The sequence below is a fragment of the Uranotaenia lowii genome, chromosome 3 (assembly GCF_029784155.1).
Source record: "Uranotaenia lowii strain MFRU-FL chromosome 3, ASM2978415v1, whole genome shotgun sequence".
NCBI classification, from domain to species: domain Eukaryota; kingdom Metazoa; phylum Arthropoda; class Insecta; order Diptera; family Culicidae; genus Uranotaenia; species Uranotaenia lowii.
The window spans coordinates 98,670,099-98,694,407 of record NC_073693.1 but is presented as its reverse complement, the minus strand read 5'-3'; the positions used below and the strand labels follow the sequence as shown (position 1 = coordinate 98,694,407).

The 24,309-nt window shown below is 36.1% G+C and overlaps 1 protein-coding gene across 1 annotated transcript in view; it reads left to right on the top strand.

Annotated features, from left to right (window-relative positions):
* LOC129752462 (methylcytosine dioxygenase TET-like) overlaps nucleotides 1-24,309 on the top strand; it is a 119,738-nt gene that overhangs the window by 29,241 nt on the left and 66,188 nt on the right. Inside the window, exons 2-3 of the mRNA XM_055748241.1 lie at nucleotides 15,040-17,558; nucleotides 19,021-19,161. Of these exons, the coding sequence (XP_055604216.1) occupies nucleotides 16,359-17,558; nucleotides 19,021-19,161 (1,341 nt within the window). The 5' untranslated portion in view covers nucleotides 15,040-16,358. The remainder of the gene's footprint in view (nucleotides 1-15,039; nucleotides 17,559-19,020; nucleotides 19,162-24,309) is intronic.

The window sequence follows — 24,309 nt, the reverse complement described above, 5'->3', positions numbered from 1 at the left end:
ACAATTTCGATTTGAAGGCAAAAATTAAAAAAAAATGTATAACACAAATATGTACATAATTTTTGTTGGATTTGCCAAATAAAGTGAATAAATTCGGGCAAAATTCTGGCATTTATCGAGGAAATCCGGGCAACCGGGACAGGATGAACTACTCCAAGATTATGTATTAAATATCCGAGCAAACCCAAAAAAAACCGCGCAATCTGGCAAACTTAGGTTAAACTATTAATAAAGACATAGGCTAATAGTTTTCCAAAAACAACTCGTAAGGCTTAGCGCCTTTGTGTATGCAACCCAAAATACCTAGGTTGCAGATTCCCGTTGCTTGCGCAAAAAAATCAACAATTTTGGTTTAAGAACCAACCAGATATCCAACTTGGGTTTGAGATTTAAATTTGCGTTGTTGTGGGATTAAGAATTGTGTTCAAATTAACTTATTAGTGAGTGGATTCATCTCAAAAAATTCTGTAAGCAACAAAATTTATTTCAGGATGGAATGATTCTGCGATTCCTTCCAAATGTATCTCTTTTAAATTTCACACCATTTGCAAGGAAGCGGTACCAAAGATGGGAGAAAAAAGAAGGATATTAAAATATATTGAATTTTTTTCCTCCACCCGTCGTCGGATTCTGGCGAGACAAATTTGAGCCTCAAATCTTCTTTACACGAAAATGAGTCTATCAAAAAGTTCGACAGGTCCTGGGAAGGTTTTTTTCTTGGGATTTTTTTTCATCGTTGCTCCTCAATCCTAAGCCATCGCACAATAAATCGAACTGGGTACGGCGGAAGACGCCAAGGACCTTTTTCCCGAATGTGTCCCATGTTTGATTGAGAAAACCAATGGTGAAAAAAACACACACAGGTGGGTATAGAAAAACCAACATGTCACTCAACGCAATCGTGTCTGGAATTCTTGGAGGTAAATCAATCCTCCTCAGGGCGGCGGCGGCGGTTTCCTTCGGGATCTTCTTCCAGTCGTCGTCGTCGTCGTTTCCTCGATGATGTCCTTACCATTGACGAGATGAAAAAGTCATTTTCACGTGTCTGTCATCCCCCCTTTCCACCTTAGGTTTCGGCAACGACGAGAAGACGCCGATGTTACACTTTCCGACAATATTTTTAATATTCATGGATGAGTTCACCTGAATTTGATGATGTATCGAACGCCTTTCGCGTGTGATTGGTTCACCTTTCACGTGTTAGAAGGTGGGTGGGTGTGGGGTTGTGTGATGCTTATGAGATCCGAAGAAGAAACGCCTGGATGTACTCTAGCTGAAGAAAAGCCATCGAGTTGTTATTTTTCTTTGAATGCACTACACAGTTTGGGTCATAGTGATTTCTCACTGTAAAGTTTCTTAAAGATTTCTTCAATTGATATTTTTCGGTGATTTACGACGATAAATAAGACTGCTGTTTTTTTACGTTTCGGCGTACTAAATTTTAGGTCGTAAATCACCGAAAAATATCAATTGAAGAAACCACAAGAAAGTGCGGTGATCAAAACCAAACACATAAAGTTTCTTAAGGTTTTTCATTTCTTCACACGATTAGAATTGAATCGTCAGTCTTACTAGTTTTTATTTTTTGAAAAAAAATTAAAGTTTTAAGAAGCTTAAAGAAAATTCTCAAAACTTCTGTTCTCATTGACAAAATTTGGCGCAAACACACTGTGCCTTCTGGTGGATCGGCACAAAGTCGGTACAGATTGCGGCTTTCGGAGACAAAATATTTGCGCTCCATGACTGGGATTAAAACCGACGAAACACGACGACGACGCTTTTCTTCCTTCCTAGTAAAACATGGAATCAGGCTGGCAAGAAACCGACTTGTGTTTGTATATCTTTCCCAAAAAAGAAACAAAACGAAAATACTTCTAAAAGCAGTCCTCGTCGTAGGATGAATGTTAAATTTGTCTCGCCGCTCGCTTCCCAAAAACGGTGGAATAATTGAAAAAAAGTCTTGCTGTTTTTTTTCTTGTTGCTGCTCTGTTAGGCTTTCAAAGATTTTTTTTTTCGGTTTTTCTTTGATTTGGTTGGAAGACACGTGCAAATTTGTGCGCCATCTTCATTTGCTGAGATACAGGATCACCTCATCCTTATGCTGTAGCCAAATCAAAAACTGGAAAAGAAGCAGAAGGAATGGGGCCTCAGGAAAAGCAATCTAGCAAATGCAAAATTTGTCGCTGTTCCTTGCTTACGCATCTTCTCCTGAATTGGGTATGGGTACGTACCAATAAATTTGGCAACCAAGAAGAAATAACCAGAAATCTAAGCACGATCCTCCCACAAGCACCCGCAGCCTCCTCTCGAGGAGGAAGAGAAACGCAAATCGACACCTTCATCCAGGGAACGAAAACAGAATCCCCCAACCACCGCGGCGAAAGACACTGGTACGCGTCAAGTCGAGGCAAGGCAAGACGCAAGCAAGCAAGCAAGCAAGCAAGCAACCAGAAAGATGACGCGTGATCTAGGATAAAAATTGACTTGTGGCTCTGGGATAACAGGGAAGTGGCAAAGCGCGCACTTGAAGTCAAGCAACGCAAGCAGGAAGAGAGAAAAAAAGCGTAGAATAAATTGTAAATTGAAAACGTAACTCATGCGAAATATTATTTTCTGAAATTCAATTTCTAGCAAGCTAGCTAGCTGCCGCAGCGTCGCTCGGAGCTTTTCACCCTTTTGGCACCACCTTCACCAATGGGTTGATTGCTTGTGAACAAGTCTTAAAACCGGAAGAGGAACGGCAACAGAAATTGTTTTGATTTTTTTTCCTCAAAGGCTATGTGGAGTCACGATCTAAACTTTATCTTAGACAAGGGTTGAGTTAGAATAACTTTAGAAAAAATCGACATCGGAAAATGCATTTTTGAAATATTTAGCACTGCGATCTCTGAAAAAAATATGATGGAACCAATTTCAAAGATAAACTCAACAAATTTTTGACGGTCGCCATACAACAAGAAAACGAAAAGCCAAATACTTGTGGAACATATTTTAATCGGAAAATCAACCTGGGTTGATTGCTTTTGTGGAAGTCTTAAAATCGGAAGAGCATCGGTAACAGAAATTGTTTAGATTTTTTTTCCCAAAAGTTATGTGAAGTCACAATCTAAACTGAAATTTGGACAAGGGTTGAGTTAGAAGAACTTTAAAAAAAAAATCGACACCGGGAAATGCATTTTTGACAAAGCATTGCTAAATATGATTCAACCTATTTCAAAGATAAACTTAACAAATTTTTGTCGGTCGCCATACAACAAGAAAACGAAAAGCCAAATACTCGTGGAACATATTATAATCAAAAAATCAACCTTCAGCACCTTCATAAACGGGTTGATTGCTTGTGTGAAAGTCTTAAACCCGAAAAAGTAACGGCAACAGAAATTGTTTTGATTTTTTATCCCCAAAGGTTATGTGAAATCATGATCCAAACTTTATTTTGGACAAGAATTGAGTTAGAATAACTTCGAAAATCGACACCGGGAAATACGTTTTTGCATTACGATCTTTGCAAAGCATTGCGATCTTTGAAAAAATATGATTCAACGAATTTCAAAGATAAACTCAACAAATTTTTCACGGTCGCCATACAAGAAGAAAACGAGAAGCCAAATACTTATACGAAAAATCAACCACTACACAAATTCAAAAATGCCGACTGAGTGTCGAAAAATTCCGAACAAAGAACGCACATCTGCTATCTAAATGGAAACAGTTTCGACAAAAAAAAAAAAAAAAAACAAAGAAAAAGCTGAAAAAAAACGTCAATAAAAGTAAATAATGGTCATAACATTTTTGCACGCGGAATCATCCGGCCTGATCGATCGATGGTAGCCGGCAGATAACTCCGGGTGGTATCGGACAGTTTCCTGTTGCTACTTCGAAATTAATGCTCACGAATACGAAAGACTGGCACAAGATGTCATAATTAAAGGTTACAACTCTAGAAACTCTCACTTCTTACGCGCGCTACGTTTTTAATGGGAGCGCAAGGACGATGACGACGCCTTTTCGAATACTGGATAGGAAATAAAAAACGCAAAAAAACCTCTTCTAGCAGAGAACTAATTAGTCGCCATTTTTAAGTTATTCATTAAGGTCAGCCTCGGAGGATCGAGGAGCACCTGGGACATGAGGAAAGAAAGATCGGGACGCTTCATGCGTATCCCTGTATACTTTAGTACGCAAATATGAAACTTTTTTTCTCCGTTTATAGTAGTAGGTTGATTTCTCCGACTGCGCACTTGTCCCGGCAAAGCTGTTCATTGGAACTTTTTCAGGCAAAGAAATTAAGTGTGTTTTTTTTCGTGCTGAGTTACAGGTTTTTTTTATCTGGCTCTTAACTTTCAGAAAAAATGGCATCGCTACCGAAAGAAAAAAAAATCGTAATTTGAATAAAAGTAAGATCCCTAATGAAAAAGTGACCCAATTGAAAAGAAATTTATGCTCTTTGTGTATGAGAGCTCACAGAGCAAATGTTGGCGTCGTCGTTTTCGTCGTCGACGTCAGACGTTTTACTCCAGTGGCTGCTGGAAGGAAAAACTTTTTTTTCCTTCTTCCTGCTTAGCCAAAACAAAGAATAAGCTTGTCGTTTTGCCAGAACGAAGACGTAGGAAGAAAACCGCCACCCGGCAGCCATTTTTATCCTTCATTTCACCCGGCTTTGTGGCCGTCGCTTTTTGGTTGTGTGAATTTTTGCGTGTCCTGTGTGTTTTCCTCCTGCTTTGTTGCTGCGTGTAACTTTTTCCTGGCTTTTTCAAATAGATTTCGGCACACCGGCATCGAGTCGAAGTTGTGGAAATCCCGATTCCCCAAAAAACCGCCTCCTGTCGATGAATGAAAGTTTTATAATTTATTTTGAAAGTTTTCTTCTCCACTGACTGGCAGCTTTTGGTGGGCGAAAATAGAAATGGGAATCTAATTCTTTTTCTTCTGGTGCTTTACTTTTTTTTTCATTTTGTTGGCTGACATCAACGAAATTTTTCGAGAAGAATATATTGTAACTTCCCGGAACAAATCACAAAGTCAAAAATACAAAATAAAAGAATCGCAAAGTTTCACGCTTCAATTTGAACACGTTTTACTTTTGTTGGTTTGAATCGATTCGTGAATTATTGGTCTATTTTTGACTTCCGGAATGATTTATGTTGAAACTCTAGGTTTATATTTGTTGTAGGAGAGGTTTCGTAGTAAAAATCATCTGTATTCTTAGATCAGAATGATAAAAGTGATTAATCAAAAATTGTATTGGAAGCAGAAATTGCAAAGGTTTTGTTTTGACTTAAGGGGGGGGGGGGGGGGGGGGTAGGGTCTAACACTTTCAAAAAATCGATTTTTTTATTTTTTTATTTTCTTATTGTAAAACATTTCAAGAATGTTGTGTCAAATTTTCAAGTCAATTGGAGCAAAACTGTAGAAGTTATAGGACTTTATCTCCTCCTATCTAATACTGCAAGAAAGCAAGAGCAGAAACTTCAAACGCGTTTTTCTCGAGAGCACATTTTTAAAGTCCGTGGACATCGTCATTTGAAAACAACTTATCCGATTCTTTTCAAATTTGGAACATATTTTCTACATATAAAATACCAGACCCCAACGTTTTTCTTTTTCGATTTTTTTTACTTTGGGGAGATTTTACAGGTGAAAAATGGCGGATTTTTAAGTGAAAAATCGTAGTTTTTACTTCAAACAGCCACAAAAATTTCATAAAAATATTTTTAAGTTAAATAAAAACGTTGGGGTCCAGAAAAACATCTATTAAAAATATTTTGCTCTGATTTTTTGACTTCAGATGATTCTGTGCTGAGATACAGTGTCCACCGCAAATCCTGTTTTCTAAAAGGCATCCTCGACAGTGCTCCGTCGCCGGCTCATTTTTCAATATTTTTCTACGAAAAAATTACAAAATGTTCTTTTAACAATGCTTTGTATAATGCAAACAAAATTGAATACATTTGTTTGAACGATAGCTCTAGAAAAAAATCGTGAAAATTGTGTTTTTTTATACCCGTTAGACCCTAACCCCCCCCCCCCCCCCCCCCCCCCCCTTAAGCTAGCAGAAGTGTCATTTTTCTGTAATTCTCGCGTGAGCTTTCATTAAGTCGAATGAAACAAAATGTGAACAAAGAGTTTTATTACGAAAAAATACAAAAACTTAAATAAACTAATTCCACCTTCTTCCCATTTAGACTATAAGTAGCCCGGACAACATATGTATTCTATATCTATGTAAAATACAAATTTAAGAATTTTTATGATTTCTTTTGATACAGTTTTCTGTGAATTCTTAAGATGTTTCATACGCGAGAATTTTCTTTTTATGAAACGAATGTTATAAAATAAGCAAATGCAAAAATTTTTATTTGCAATACAATTAGTTTTTTTTAAGCTTAATTTTCGGCGGCAGTCTAAAGCCACATTGATTTTGTACACAGTTTGTTTATTTGAAACGGAAATTCAAAATACAAATAAATTTAATAATAATAAAAACTTCTAGATTGGTCTATAAAAAGTACTTTCATTTTTATTGTTCCAAGAATTCAGAGCATTTTTATTTCTTGTGATTGTTTTTTCAAGACCATTATTGATTCGTTTTTTTTCCATTTTTTTATTTTAAAAAGAAATTTTAAGTCCACTGTGTTCATTTTGCTTTAGAAACTTAAAATGACAACAATGTATTTTTTTTTCAAGCAGAAGTTTTTTTGTAGATGTATAAATCAATTTTTCCAGTCTTCCATTAAAAGCATTTTTATTTGAACAATTTTCTTGAAAAAGATCGTTTCATAAAGGATCTTTACGATATTTTCTATCAATGAAAGTTCTACTTATCAATTGACACTGTAATTTAAAAGGAGATCTACTTGAAGCCAGTAGAAGAATCAATTCCTTTTGACACTTTTCGGTACAAAACTTTTGCACACAAGATAATTTTTCGTGATTTTTTTTTTAATTCTAATATCAGTTAGTTTTATTCGTTTCTACAAAAAGAACTTCCCCCTATTTTTTTTAAAGAAAATATTTCAAACTGTTTCCATTTTGACAAAATTCTCGATATATCGGATTTAAACGTTTTATGCATTTCAAGTCATTTGGCATCAAAGTTAAAATTTCGATTTATCATATTTCCCCCCTTTGTTGATTTTCGAGGGTAAAAAATCTGAAGCTTTGAGCGCTTTGAGGCACCCCTAAATCAAGTACGAATGAGCTAAAATTTTGCACAGGTCCGTATTTTGGGCCAATCTACAAAATGTTTAGGGTCGGTTTTCGAAATTCGACTGGACCCGACTTGGCTGCCACTATAATTGTACACAGCAAATTTTTTTTTGCTGGAAACCAGCAAAATTTTGCTGGTTTTTGTCCCGCTGACTTTCCAGCAAAATTTCCAGCAATATCGATTGCTGGAAAAATCAGCAAACATCAATGCTGGTTTCCAGCAATTCAAATTGCTGGAAATCAGCAATCCAGATTGCTGGAAACCAGCTATTTCTATCAAACCATTCGGCTGTATTTGGTATCAAATTTATATTTCAATTCGAATTTAAGTATTGAAACTGGCTGTGCACACGATAAGTAATAAACAACATTTATTTTCTACCATTTTTTTTTTTATTATGAATTAAATAAATTAGCAGAGACATATGTTTTGTCATTATATCAACATCGCCTCCGGAGTGGCAGCTTTCTGCCAATGTGATAATCATCCGCCACCTGAAATAGAGATTTGTTTAAAACCTTCCATGAATCCAATAAATCCATTTTCCAATACAAACTCACCCTTGACTTGATGTCTGGTTGCTAGAATATAGAGGAAAATAATAAAATAGTATTAACATAAACAAAATTCGTGAAAAAGAGTCTCACCTTGCTTCAGCGTACGAAAACAAACAGACTCCAATTTGACAACTCGATTGCTGATTTTCCAGCAAACTAGACCAATTGCTGGAAAGTCCAGCAATTCGAAAACCGATTGCTGATTTTCCAGCAAAAATGACAAAAACACAACCGAATGCTGAAAAATTCAGCAATAAGAGAATCGATTGCTGGTTTCCAGCAAAAATTTGGATTGCTGAACGTTTCCAGCAATTTTTTTTGCTGGAAATCGAAGCAAAAATTTACAGTGTACACTGCAAATTTTATTTTGCTGGAAACCAGCAAAATTTGCCTGGATTTAGTCGCGCTGCTTTTTAGCAAAATTTTTAGCAATTTTTGATTGCTAAAATCCAGCAAACTTAATTACTGAAAATCTTTTTTTTTATCTCAAATGCTGGAAACCAGCTAACGCAATTATTGGAAGTCAGCTTTTTTTTTTTAACTAACCGAATTTTTTTGGATTCTGAATAAGATATTATAATTATAAATAAGATAAGTCCCCAGGTCAGTAATTTCATTTTTCTTAAGCGAAATTTTTCAAATTTTTTAAACAAAATTAATTAATTTCTGCCAACGGGTTGGCCACTTTTCGCAAAGTATTTGAAATCAGGCACCATCTGAAATAAAAATAAATATTAATAGCTTCTTTAACAAAATACTTTAACTCTTCGAAAAAATATACCATTGGTTAAAATGCTTCATCGCTGGAAAATGGATTCAAACAAAAATATTGAACAAAAACAAAAACAAATTCAAGTTTGACCGATCGATTGCTGGTTTTTCAGCAATGGAAATAAATTGCTGGTAAAATCAACAAGACGCAGAATGTTGGCTAGTTTCTAGTAAAAATTTGGATTGCTGAACGTTTCCAGGGTTTTTTCTGCAGGAAATCGGGGTAAAAATTTACTGTGTATAATGTTGGGTATTAAGGTTGCCAGATTATTTTTCAGCACGTATCCGGGCCGGACAAATCTGGGAAATTTTAGCTCAAAACCTGGCAAGATCCGGGCATTTGATTTTTAAATTATCGACCAAAAATCTGTACTTTTTCTGGGAAAATTTGAATAAAACCCAAAAATTACTCAACGTAAATCAAGAATTTTTTTTTTATCAAAACTCATTAGTTGATTTTAAATTGTATTTTAAGCTTCCGAAAACCTTTTGTAAATATTGTATCAAACTTGTTTGAAAAATTTCGTTTTTGGACGCATGAATAAAAAAAATTACAACACCATTTTTTGTATGTTTGGCAAATAAAGTGAATAAATCTGGGCACAATCCGGGCTTTTTTCAATGGAATCTGGGCAACTGGGCTGAATTGGACTTTTTCCAAATTTTGTATTGTAGGAGAAATATTTATGTTGAACTTACTGTTTTCGGATCCTCCAGAGTAAAACGTTCTTCCGAATCTGCAGAAAAAATCTGTTACTGCGTCGGCGAAACCAAAACATTGTTTGTTTTGGTTCACCGCATGCTTTGGAAATTCGCAATTGATGATTGCCAAACAATATAAAGGTGATGATGATGACAGTATAAATGTTTACATCATCACACGGTTAAGCGAGACTACTCAAATTAGGTTTCGTGGTAACACAACAGCGTTGCCAGTTATTCTGAGTAGGAATATCATTTTACTCATTGAGAAATGAATATTTTCCCAGTCAGAGAATCCAAGTATAAATAGTGACAAATGGGCTATCGCTAATCATACAAGTAACATTGAAACAAGTAGACGAAGAATGATAATACAGATTAACTTTGTTCCATCACTAAAACGTGAGTTTTCAACAATTTAAAAGATAGTTTGAGACCCCTCCTTCCTTCCAGTGTGGAGATAGAAAGAAGGAAATGGGGCTCCCATACAATTTTTTGCTTAATTCAAGAACTAATCAATCAAATGAAAATAAATTTAACATGAGTGGTTATTCGGGAACAAAAAATGTTTCTATTGACTATTGACTATTGACTCCTCTTCCATCCATTGTCAAGATACAAATAGAGGAGGGAGTCTCCCATTAAATTTTTTGCAGAACTTGAGAACTAATCGAACAAACGAAACCAAATTTCGCATGGAAGTATATCGGGGCACGGAAATGTGATTTTTATTGTTTTGAGACCCTTCTCTCCCTCCAATGAGAAGGGTGGAATGGCGAAGGAGCTTTTCATACAATAAGTTCTTGTAGAACGGAAAATTATACAATTAATAAATTTGATTTTAAGGCCCACTGAGGAGGAGCGAATCGCCAAAAAAACTCGAAACCTTTTGATCCAACTGGCAAGTTATTTCGTTTTGATTCACGCTGAAAAAAGCCAATGAAAACAACAAATAGTTTAAGATAAGGTTGCCCAAGTTTTTTTTTCCAGTACGTATCCAAGCCGAACAAATCCCAGAAATTTTAAACAAAAACCTGACAAAATCTGGGCGTTTGATTTAAAAATTGACGACTGAAAATCCGGAAAATTTCCGGGCAAATCAAGTAAAAAAAATCAAAACTCAAAACTCATTGACAGATATTTAATTGTTTTAAAGCTGAAAACCCCTTCATGATTCTTTATAAAACATACTCAAAAAAGCTCGTTTTGAAGCATATTTTACAACACTATTTGTTTTTACCCAGACAACCATTTGGTGGGTATTTCGAATTTGCAACGCAATTATACGTGCAAATATACGTGTAAACATATCGTATATAATGTAGCAAAACCAGTATATACGTATAATTTTGGAGGCCATATAGGTACATTAGCAAACATATTCTTGATTTGGATTGTATTAAATTACGATTTGCACGACTTGCCATGCGCATCATTTACGACTACCCTGATTCTATTTGGAATATACTCTGACAATTCACATCATCATATAGATGATTGAGGTTGTAATATACGACATTTTTCGTAACAATATGGAAAGTTTGACGACTTATTTGGTCGTCTTTTGCGACTTGAGTGCAGGGCTCTCATTTTCCGTCAGTTGAAAAATAAATATTTTTTTTTTGGGATTTTAAACCAATTGGTTTAATCATCCCCAAAAAATAATAAAAGTAAGATTGTTTCAAGGAAATGTGTTTTTTTGCTGTCAAATTCAAGTTTATATCGTACACATTTATTATTTGCCTGATTGCTGATTTTTTTCCACGTTCATGAATTTATTGTTAGCGCCTGGACTTGATCCCCTGACGATTCGATCAGCAGCTCATGATAGTTCCTCGACGCTATCTGGAATATATAAATTCAAGGGGATTTGCTTCAAAGGCATTGAACCAAAAGCAAATCGTATATTTCTATAACTCAAATCTTTTAAATCGTAGAACACGTCATCGATGATCTAAAAATAGACCAACATTTTGAAGCCTCCTTTAATACGATTCCAATCATCGATGTCCCATTATCATAAACGATTTTATTGAACTTTTTTGTATTCTTTTACGATTGCCAGCAAATACGTTTTACGAAAATCAGACATGCGAATTAATTTGTAAAGGTATACGATTGCATGCACATTATTACGAATCAATGCAGTTATATACGTTTTTTATTTCGAATTATTTTATGCATAGCACGACAAAATCTCTCAATCACGGCTGATCACCGTATATCGGTCGTTTCACGGATTTTTTGCGAATTGTCGTACACAAAGGTCGAGTTCATATGTACATAAATACTTCTTGTCGTAATAAAATCATGCAATGCTTTTAAATACGATAAAGAATATGCATGGACCGCACATTGTAGGTGCAGATATACGAAAATGAGTATAAATAACATTCTATACGATGTAATCTGTAAAAGAAAATACGACTTCTGGTTGTCTGGGTAATTTGCCAAAAAACGTTAGTAAACCCGGACATTTTTCAATGAAATCCGGGCAACCGGGCTGCGCCGGACTGTTTCCAAATTTTGTATTAAACATCTGGGCAAACCCTGAAAAAATTAGAATTTCTACTTCCAAAGGGTGGACAAGAAAGGGGGAGGGAGCTCTGGACAATGTTTTGTATAACTTGAGAACTTATAAATAAAATGGTAAATAACGTATGCTTCTACGAGAAATGTATCTTTCTATTTTTTTTTTGGAACAAGGGATTCGTTAAATCGGAGAGACGGAAATGAAGGAGGAGGCTTCAATACACGTTTTTCTCACTCAGTTTGAGAACCTATTAAGCTATAGATGCCATATTTCACGTCAGAGAGCATAAGTGTACAAAAAAGTTTTTTTATAATCATTTAGAAGCCCTCCTACTTTTAGAGGAGAAACGGGAAGAAGGAGGGAAAGTCTTCCAAATATTTGTATTATATAACTCGAAAAATTATCAATCAAATGGAGTCAAGTGTATTATGTGACGTTATCTTTAAACGAAAAATGATTTTATGGCAGTTCGTGCCTTCATTTTAGATTTAAAACGATGATTCAAAAACAAATTTTAGATCACGTTTAAAAAAATCATTTAAAAAAACTCTCATATCCTTTGCAATGCAATTCCAATTTCAAGTTTAGAGTCTTATTGTAAAATTATTGAAAATAAATTTAATATTATGAACATATAAACGAAAATTGAAATTTTTCAACACATTTGATTGAATTGAAACCGGGTCAGCTAGTTGTCCATAAACAAAGGCTTGCAGAATTTTTTTAAGCTCGTATCCGGGCAATTTTATCTAAAAAAACTGACAAATCTGGGCATTTGATTTTAAAATTGTCGACCATAAATTCGGACAATATTTGGGCAAATTCGGTCAAAACCAAGGAACTATTCAACACAAATCAAGAAAATAAATTAATTTGTTTTCATCATAACTTATCAGTAGTTTTTAAATCATACTGTAGACGTTCAATAAACCTTTCATGATTATTTTTGTTAATCTTGCTTTAAACTTTCGATTTGTGTGCATAAATAAAAAACTTTACAAGACAATTTTTGTTCTTGTTTGTTTTGAAAAATAAAGTGAATAAATCCAGGCAAAATCCAGCCAACCGAGTTGAACCAAGTTTTGTATTAAATATCCGGGCAAACCGGGATAAACTGGAGAGTCTGGCAACCTTACTATAATCCAAAATCTCAACCTCCTGATATTTTAAAAATACTTCATTCTTTCAGTTATCAACTTAGAAGTCGAGAACTCAATACGCTCAAACGTATCAATGAACACCATCATCAAATTTTCAAAGCGGAAGTCTCAATCATCAATACTTGATTTCGTAGACCTCAACCAGCCTTTTTATCAACCAGCAGAAGTCTCAATTTGCTTGATGATTTTCAAAAAGAATAGATTTTCAATCTTTTAATAGTTTTTTCTTCAAGTAGAACTTTCAATCTCATTTGATAATTTTTTTTTCTAAGCAGTAGTCTCAATCTTCAATATTAGGCATACGCTTTGCGAAATTCCGGTAAAATAAGATGAGATCTAGTTTGTCATTTCCTACCGAAATACTCAACTTTCTACCTCTCTATAAATGGAAATCACAATCTCATCTCATGTTTACCAAAAGTTAGAATCAAATGCAATTTACTCTCTTAGATGCCTGGAAGCAGAAGTCAGAGAATCTAGATTTCCACCTGTTTCACTCTTCTTTGGAACTTCTTGAGAGCAGAAGTATCTATCTTTTGATATGTTTATTTATTTTTAGTAGAACTTTCGATCTAATTTCTCAACTGCATGGTGAAGTCTCAATCTACCTCATTGTATAAACATTTTTTCAAGAAGAAAAAAGCTCCATCATAAAAAATAGGTTGTAATTTCTATCAACATTGTCATTTTGTATAAGCAGAAGTCTCATTCTGTGTTCACTTTTTTTTCTAACTGAAAAAGTCAGTTTTTTTGTTCCACCGATTTTTATTGGAAGTCTTATTCCAGTACTAAATACGTATTTTGATTGGCTATTATTTTTGGAGTAATTTTCCATGTCTAAAGTACTTGCTGACAATATTTGACAGTGAAAAACTGTCTGCTGGGTTCATAATTCCGCGCTATATATGTGTTTCGAAAGAATGTTTTCAAACTAAACGATCCCCTTTTCGATTAAAATGATTCATCCGTTCAATCGTTGTAACAAATTGCTTCAAACATTTTCATCGAATCCTTCTGAACCTCCGAGTTGATAAAAACATAAACATAAATATGAGTTCCATATACCACATGCCACAAGTAAGGGTTTTTGTATGTCAGGGAGCAATTTGGATTAATTGATATTTTATTCTCCTCCCAGAAGCTAATCCTCCTCTTCCCATCTCTTATCCAGCAGAACGGAATCAGAGAACTGATTCCGCTCAATCGAAGGCAAGACCGAACAAGAAAAAAATAAACGTTTACGTTCACCATTCACGGAAACTCGGTGACACACCGGAGGAAAAACCGAATCACTACTACTGGTTGAATGAAAGTGAAAACAAGTTGCACATAACCTAGAAAAACAACCTCTCATCCCACACCCTCACCTATTTTGTGATTCAGGCTGGATCCACGTGAGCTTTGCCTCGAAGAGGGCGCCAGGAAACCGATTCACGTGAATTTGGCGTCCATTTATTGGTGTGCCGCGCCGCGACGCTTCCGTCGTCGCTAGTAGGTGATAAAAACTTTTCCTTACAGACCAAATAAAAACAAAACAAATGGCGCCCAATAAAATCAGGGTGACTGGGTTGGGTGGGGAGCAGTTTGGTTGGAATGCCGAGGGAAACTCCGTTTGCGGGATAATTTATGAGGTTTCGCACACACAAAGTGCTGATTCGGGAGATTTTATTCCTAGGTTTTCTCGCTCCAGCAGGACCTTCCGTTCCGAAAAAGGAAGCCAGCCCAAAATCAACGCAAACAACAAGTTCTAGAACCAGCTCCTGACGAACGAAGTCCTGAACCGGACGAGTTATTTGTTTGCGGGTACCGAGCTGGAAATTATGGCGGTCCTGGAAGTTATGGCCGGGCTTCGCGATGTTTTGTGCGGGGCTTTTATTTTATAGAATCAGCAATTAGTGGGGAACGTCATAAATATTTTTTCCCGCACATACATATTTTCTTCCAAACTGGACCATATGAAGGTTTTTGTTTACGATATCCAGCTTAGTCCTGAAGGAATAGTCCTTTAAAAAAAAAAAACAAAATGGCATTCAGAGTGTTTATATTCCTGTAGAATTTCTTGTTCACAAAAAACTCATGATTTGTTTTTTTCTCTATTTTTTCCAGATGCCGATAGCAACTTGAAACCAAAGCCAATTAGGAAAAACAAAAACAATCTATTCAATGAAGCAGCACGAGTGAAACTTCAGTCTAATCTACAACGTTTTCTAATTAAGTTAAATTATATTTATGTAATTTATCAGTAACCTAATTTATTTATTTATTTAACTTATTCAAACTACCAAAAACCCTAAATTACTTCAAACAACAACTAAGTATAAATTTCGTTCAGTTAAACTTCATCAAACCCGTTCGAGTCAGTAAATCTAATTCTTAAAGCGCTAATTTATTTCGGTTAAACTACGATACGATTAAAATCATACATAAGCCAACCAAATCAACAAGTCATTAAATTTAGAAATTGTTTAACGATTTTGCCTAAACAAACGAAAAAACACACGCAAGCAAAAAAAAAATCATCCACCAATCATAACCAAAACTAAAACAAACAAACGACAGAAAAGTACAAATTACCCACTAAAACAAAACAAAACGAAAACAAATCAAGTCACAAATAAGCGAAAAGCAAAAACAAATTCAGTGAAAATAGTTGGATGAGCAAAACAAACCGACAATAAGTTGATTTCAAAATTGAAAACAAAAACCAAAAATTTAAAAACCCAATCAATAATAAGCAAAACAAAAGAAAACCGGAAGCACAAGTGGAAGCAGTATTATTTATTGAAAAAGCAAAACAAAACAAAAACCGTAACCGGAAACAAATCACAAGTACAAATCGTAAGCAAAAGCCAGATGAACAAAACGGAAAACAACAAAACATAAACAAATCAATAGCGAAAAAATAGTCTAGCGCAAAGTTAAGAAAAAAATAAAACAAAAACACCAGTGTTCAAATTATTATTCGATCGTAAGTGCAAATGTTACCTTAAATCCGTGGAGAAGAAGTTGAAAAACTAGTTGGGAATATTTATTGACGCCGAAGAGTGAGACACTGAGAGACGCTCGCAGAAGGGACAGGGAGCTTAGTGAAAAATATACCAAAAAGAAACCCGAATCGAAGAAGAAAGTTTTATCAAATTACCCAGTGTTCAAAAAGCTACCTCTCAGTCTGTGGTGGAAAGAAGATTTTTTTTAAAAAAGAAGGTGAAAGAGCTTGTGGGGAAAAGAAAACCTATTGTGCCGGTTTCAAAGTTTGAGCGTCATCGTGTTTGGTCTAGTCGTGAACGTACTCCAGTTCAATCTTTGGACGTGGTCCGCCGTGCGCGTGTGAACGTGTGTGTTGTATTTATTTCCCGTTTTTTTTTGTTTGTTTTCGAAACATTTTTGCGAACGTAACTCGAACCCAGTGACTAAGATGTAGTAGTATGACATCGATGATGAGCGCAACCACTGCGGAGGAAACTGCCGACCATAGTTTACCTTCGTTTGCCTCTTTTTCCGCCGAACTGGAGCCCTCATGGGACTATTACGACCGTCAAGAACGATCGAACGGTTCCACAAACGGAGGTGATGTGATATCGTCTCAAGCGAGCAATAGTAGCTATACCAGACCTTGGGAAATGGATTCCAAGGATCAGCGTGCCGTCATCACGAACGGAGGTGGAGGCGGAGGGGGCTTCGAGCCTTTCCCCAAGTTGCCATCATTCCAGAGTCAATTCCACGGTTACACGGATACCGTAATGGCTGCCCCGGAACCTAGTCTACCGCAAGTAACGGCCGTCCCGGTGCCAATCTCTCCGAACGCAGCCTCACCCGGAACGGGTGGATCTCTAACGCAGCTGACACAGCTAACGCCAACCCCCCTGACGCCGCTCCAAAGTGGCCTCACCCAGATCGGTGGCTCCAGCTTCCACACGCTGAGTGCCGTCAATCCCAGACCTTATCCTATCGTACCTGCCCCGATTCAGGCCCGTGATATCCCAACGATCAACCACCAGTACATCGACGAACGTCACATTCAGCTGTATCAGCCCATCTACGGTTCTCAACCGCAAACCATTCCCACCGTAACGGTCCTCAAGAACGAGGTCGTTGACTTCGACCTCTCCAGCCTCAAAAATGGAACGCTGCACCACGCCAACTTCCAGAACCCTCTCCTGGACCAGAACATCTTCTCCCAGAACGGTGCTCAAATACATGCACCTCAGCAACACCATCCGCACCATCAACCCCAGCACCATCCCCATCACCACCAGCAGCAACACCACCATCCCCAGCATCAAACTCAACACCATCTGCACCAACCGCAGCACAATCTGGTAACCCCATCAATCCAAGAGCACCACATCACCAACCACTCCAAGCTGAGTAGCTCCACGACCCCGGGCCTGGACAGCTCGACGCCCCAGATAACCCGGATCGGTGACAATCGGAAAAAGGAGCGGCGGAAAATGCGGGACCCCTCGCTCGAGTCCAGTGCCGACTCCGAGGGCAGTGCAATGGAAATCGGCGACAGTGGCAATCCGGGACAGGTGGCGGCCATTTCGAGCACCGCCAACTTCAAGAGTCCGATGCACACCATGAGCATGGACACCGACGACAGCGGGATGCCGGGCGAGAAGCAGGTAGGTTTGAGAGTTGTTGTTGTTTGAGAAGAGAGAAGCTGTGAACGTACCCCGTGCAGGGAATCAAAAAATCATTCTCTTTAGATGAAATTGGTCGATGAAAACATCCGTTAGCGGGATTTCCATTCTTATCCAGATTTTCCTTTATCCTCTCTCATAACGTTAAAGATTAGCTCAGTGCACGAAAGATGGCTTGTTACAGTAACGCCTGCAGAGCTGGGTAAAGGTCTTCAGAATTAAAGCTAGGACATATTTAGAAGAAAGATTCAGCCAGCTCGCTCTGTGCTTTTCACCTCCAACTTGTTTATTTTTAATTAAATTAAATTTTATTAAGAAAGTTTTTAGCAGTGAACTTAGTAACTTAAAAACGTGTCGTGCAGCCAACTAACCTCAGGGTCAGGGAATCAAATCGACAGCTACTCATAATAGTTACCACTATGAGTAGCTGTCAATTTGATTAACTGACCCCGAGATCAGATGGCTGATCAGAATGGCATCAGACAAATTTTTAGTTACTACCTCACGAAGTAGGTAGATTCAGAGTTGTTGTTTGAAAAGAGAGAAGCTGTGAACGTACCCCGTACAGGGAATCAAAAAATCATGCTCTTTGGGTAAAATCGGTCGATGAAAACATTCGTAATCCCGCTTACGGATCATTCTCGTCCAAATCATATTTATTCTCGATTCTGCTTTATCCTCTCTCATAACGTTAAGGATAAGCTCAGTGTACGAAAGATTAGAACAAGGGCACGAAGTTTATACCAGTGAACTTAGTAACTTAGATACGTGTCGTGCAGCCAACTAACCTCAGGGTCAGGGAATCAACTCGACAGCTACTCATAATAGTTACCACTATGAGTAGCTATCAATTTGATTCACTGACCCCGAGTTTTTAGTTACTACCTCACGAAGTAGGTAGGTTCAGAGTTGTTGTTTGAAAAGAGAGAAGCTGTGAACGTACCCCGCGCAGAGAATCAAAATCGTTCCAAAAAAACTACCCAGGACAAACTTTCACCTGATTTAATGCGACGATCACGACATGATTTCTATAACAATAAACATGTAGTTTAAAGACTCTTTTTTCGGCACCTTTCTTAACATTCTTAATAATGTCAAGTTAAAATTTCCAATAACAAGAAAATGAGATTAAGAGTACTTCAATGAATCAGAAGATTTGAATTGGACTACCAAGAACTGATTCTAGATTTTAAAATGTCAAAAATTTTAATAGATTATTTTTATATTTTCCATTCTTTACGAAAGAACTCAAAACTCGAGCTGATTAAAAAAGCCAAGCGTGATCATGATCGATAAAGCATACTACAGATAGTTAATGGTAAATTTTCTCATTAGGAACACGTTCACAGCTTAACATAAACATAGGGCTAACGACATGTTTATAAAATATTAACCCTACTGATTGTAATTATTTTCACATTTACATCATTCCCCTCAAAACCAGACCAAAAAGAAGCGCAAACGCTGTGGCGAGTGCGTTGGCTGCTCCCGCAAGGACAACTGCGGCGACTGTGCTCCCTGCCGGAACGACAAGAGCCACCAGATCTGTAAAACACGGCGCTGCGAGAAGCTAACCGAGAAAAAGGTAAGTCCAAAGTTGAAGTTTTTTTTAAACAATAACTTTTAACAACTGTCCTGCAAAAAGCTGAGAATTTCGGAGGGAAAAAGGAAACAGAAATTATGGGGAAGAAATTGAAATTGTAACAAAAAATAAGGTTAACAGCCGCTCGCAGTGTTTTCCTCTGTTAGTGCTTGAACGGACTCCTTCAAAGTCTCCCCGCCTCAGGCGGGGGACCCGTTCATAAATCAATCTTTAACAAATTTAATGAAGCGATAAAATCAGCGCGGCATCCTTTAACAGAAAATTATGGTGGGACACACAACTGCAACTTGCACCGTTTAGTCTTTTGGTCCGTTTGGGATGTCAATGCACTGTAAGGGGTGGGCCAAAAGAGAGAGGGAAAAAAAACTTGGGATCGCTAATTTCAACCGTCAAAATATTTCGGTTTTATTTTCGCTTTCCGCCTGCTGGCTTAAAATTGTGAGGGAAGTAGTGTGCGCGCGCTCGCGACTTGCCTCGACTCTTCTTCAGAACATGTGTTATGCTTTGCTTCGGGGTCTTCGGAATTAGCAAAAGATCGACGGCATTTGTGAGGACTGCTCAGAGAGAATGTTTGACAACAAAAAAATAAATAAAAACATAAATTTTGCAGTTTTTGTCCGTTCCGAATTGTGGTGGCAGGTTGAACAGGGTTACCGTTAAAAATTTTATGATTTTTGATCCTTCGAAAAGAAATTTGGCAACCCTGAATCCCACAAAGAGTTCCGTTTGGTTTGAAAGTGTTACCTTTTGCATGGTTTGTTTACATTTGGCGGGTGACGATGCAGCTGCTTGCCGGTGCAACTTTTGTCAAGATTGAGCTTTCCTGACTTAGTTCGAAGGAGAACGAAATCAGTTCCGGCAATAATTTTAAGAGACTACTCGAGGATTGATACTTTGAAATAATTTTTTACGATTTTATTTTAAATTGGGAGGACCAGTGACTAAACTATACGCCCACTTTTACATCAACAGTCGAGGAATTTTCAATTTTATCTATGTTTTTAGACTGCTACAAATGGCCGTATCTCGCCAACAGATGGACTGACTAACTGAATCTACATCGATTTAAATTGGATTCAGCTCACCAGCTGGAACCCTCGCTCGATTAACGGTGCCCGGTGCGTGCTGTCAATGGGCAGATGTTATGGTGGATACACATAGCATTTTATTGATTCTCGTTGCTCGTTCAAACCTGGCGAAACCTGGTACTCGAAAAATATTGATTTTTATTCCCAACGATGACGACGATCCGATACACCTCATCGTGCTGCGATATGATGGATCCGTGATAAGCGTCGTTTTGTTGTAAATATTCAAACAGAGGAACCAATCGATTTGGAAGTGCCATGTGCCATTCCAATGCTCTCAATATCCCGGCCAGCCGCCCGTCAAGATAAGCTCCCCATTTCCTCAGCAACAATCAATGGATTGGTTGTCTGGGGCAACCTGGAGGGCTAATCGGAAGCGGCTCTAGCCGTTTATTTTTATTTACATACACCCGCACACCGGCACCGAGTTTTTTTTTCTCGCCTGTCAAAGCAGGCCAAGTTGTTTGCTTATAGGTGTTTGGACAATATTGGGGAGCAATATTCTAACTGAGCAACCAAACACAACTGCTCCCAATTGACGCCCCATGGCGTTTGTGGTGACAGTTGGCCCTTTTCGAGAGCCAAGGCAACGCAATCTTTAATTTGAATTTTTATGCTGCGTTCCCATTTGGATTCGAAACTCGGGAAACATTAATTTCGTTTAATTTCAAGCACCATATGGGCCGCACCGCAACTGGCAGGACGTGATCCTTCGAATGCATACACACCAGACGAAATTCTCATTACCTACCGACGGAAATGGGATCAACTCCGGCAAATGGTAAACAGACCGAGAAAGGTCCTGGTAAAAGGAAACGAAGGAAAAATCATAACTAAAATATGCGTATCAGTCAGCTGTTTAAACTTTGTTTCGATTTCCTTAGAAATGCTCCCTGCGTTCGTCACCATTCCTCTGTTTTTTTTTTCTCCCAAACGAACGCAGCAGCATCTCCATTATTCATCCCTGTGTCGGCCAGCATCCTTCGGAGCGCAAATTCAAAAGATGAAAATGAGAAAAAAACACACTTTTCAATCAATAAAATGGAATCTCAGGTAGAAACGATGGGGTCCTTCCTTGAGAGATCTCCCATTATCTCCGGTTTCTCTTTAACGACTTTTGGACCAAGCTGTCTCGCACGAAAAAGAAACAGAACAGAAACACCAATCTGTTGTTATTGGAAAATGATTGAAAAGCGCACTACGATTCACAGTCCGGGATGTCTCCAGACAAAGCTGCTTTCACCTGAAGTCTTATGGAAAAGTACCTGGACGGTGTAGGTGTCTTTATCTTTTACAAATAGAAAAAAAATTAAAAGCGGAGGTTATTAGCAAAAAAAAAACAACATCTATTGGTAACGTGGGAAACTTGGCAGGGAAATGTAAAAAAAAAAAATACAAAAAAGCAGCAATATTAAAGATCAACTTTGCTCAGGAAAGTGAAAAAAAGCCTAACATTTCTTTCAATTCCGTATTTTTGACAAAAAATAAGTGTTAATAAACATGTCAAAAAATTAGCTCGCCTTTGGCGGATTTAAGTCCAAAATCACTCAAGGCCTGAGACAATGTCTCTCAGTGAGACATTTCATTTTACGCTACAGAATTGATACTAATTTTTAATTGTAAATTTCAGTTTTTTATTTTAAAGACCATCTGTTTGGAAACTCAAATCTTGACACAAAAAATGTGTTGTATTTAGAATGGGTTTTTAAAAAGAAGTGTTACGAACCAAATTCAGAATTTGAGGCTAAACATTTTAGCTTCAAAGTTCATTCATCGAATATTATTTTGCATGTCATCAAATTGGTAGCCATGAGACAGGCATTTCATACTGACGATAGTCAATAGAATTAGCTAAAAAACTAAAACCTCAATTTTAATTCTTATAACGTTATTCATCCAGGAAACAAATTTAAGCTTGAATTTTATTTTTTGTTTATTGTTTTTCTAAATGCTCAACATTCAAAAGGGTTCGAACAAATTACTCATTTCACTTAATCCAAACATGCAATCAGTTTTTTTTTTCTCTTTCAGCTTTTGTTTTTGGAAGAAAACCTTTAAAAATATGTAAAAATCAAAAATTAAAAAAAACTTAAAAAAATTGTTTACTTTATTTTATTGATTTTTTTTTTATAATTTTCAACCTAAATTGAATTTTAGATATTTTTAAAATCAAAAATTAATTATTTTTATAGGTTTCTTTATATTAAAAAAAATTAACTTTCTTCAGTAAAGTCAGCAATATTTGTTATGATATTTTTCCAATTTAAATAAAAATTAAAATTATTTTTTTCAGATTATTCACCATCATTGTGATCTAAATATTCATCCTTAATAAAATGGAGAATTTCATATAGATTTGTTAGTTCATCAATTATCAGTGATTTATTTCACTCAACACTGATTCATTTTTGAAATTGTATACTCTATACCACCTAAAATAGAGGGGATAGACTGAATCTGTGTAGAGATTCGAGTTCAGGAAATTCCAGGGAAATGTAAAATGTACAAAAGCTTAATTATTGTTGTAGATTTTTATCGACTTTTAAATTAAGCTATGCACCAAAACGCCGATTTCTTCAGTTGAGTTCAATTGAATTCTACGAGGAAATTTTCAGAATGGTAAGAAGTATTCATGATTTTTTTTTTCTAAAAACTTTATTTTCGATTTTAATGATTTGCTTGTATTTTCAAATAAATTTACCGAATTTTGAAGTAAAGTTTTATGAAATTTCCAAATAAATTTATCGCATATCTTAGTAAACCAAATTAATTTCTTGAGATATGCTATAACAAGTTTGTCTTTGTTTTTTAATTATGAATTTTTGTTTTCTGAAAACAAACTCTTCTTTTAATTTTAATTAGAAAAACACTGTTTCTACCCTTTTTTCTTGTCAGGACGCAATATTTTAATTGGTAGCGAAAAAATATCAAGAGCTTGAAATTTTAAATTATATATGTTATATGCATTTGGAAGATTTTAACCGTTTCGCTATTTTTGTAATTTTAAATTATATTTTTTTAATCAATCATGATTTTTAGTTTATCTTTGATAAGTTTAAAAAATGATTAATAGTAGCAACTCTAAGGCAAAATTTCAATGCATTTGAAGTGCTTTGTTTTTTTTTTAATATTTATAACAAAACAAGGAATTATATTATTTTGAATATATTTTAAAGACTTATCGGATTTATTCATTATGCATTTTTGGTATTGTTATTATTTCTAGCTAAATTTGAATTTCTCCACAAAAATTGTACAAACACAAAAATAACACTAAAAAGACTTTGAACTGATAGCAAAATAATAATAATTGAATCCAAAAAATACATTAAAATGACCCAATAAAAGATAACACAATAGCGCAAAATTGTATGTGATAAAAATGACATAAAATATACTAAAAAGACATCAAAAAGAAACCATAAAATAACTGACATTAAAATATATGTCCATTAGGGTGTGTCGATTTGCAACTTTTTTTTCGATTTTCAAAAACTCTGTAGTGTAAAAAGTGACCATTTTAGAACAAACGATCAACAGAATTTCTCCTGATTTTTTTAAAATGAGATTTAGATACATACCTGGGTTTTGCTATGAAATTTAGTATGAAAAAACGCACTTTTTTTAGTTTCGCTTGAATATTTTTCTCACGGAATGCGAATGAAATTCAGATCTATGAAGCATACACCGTTACACCTGGTGACTTTTGATTTTTAGTTACCCTTACCATTTTTATGCAAGTGATAGAGAATCTAATGAAGATTATTTTATCAGAACATTTCAATGCTCCAAATCAATAACTTTCTTGTTGACGGAAATTTTCAGTGCTGGTAGTTTCTTTTCAAGAAAAAATTAATGCTCTGTTTGAAGCGTAAACTTTTTTTTCTTGTTGCTCCTACTGTTTTGTCATCTTCGGGAAATATCTGCCAGAGAATTTTTCAGTTGACTCCATATATTTGAATTTTATTCGCATTGCGTGAGAACAAAATAAAAAATAAGAATAGCAAAAAAAGTGACACTCTCCAAAAAATGTTTAGGTATT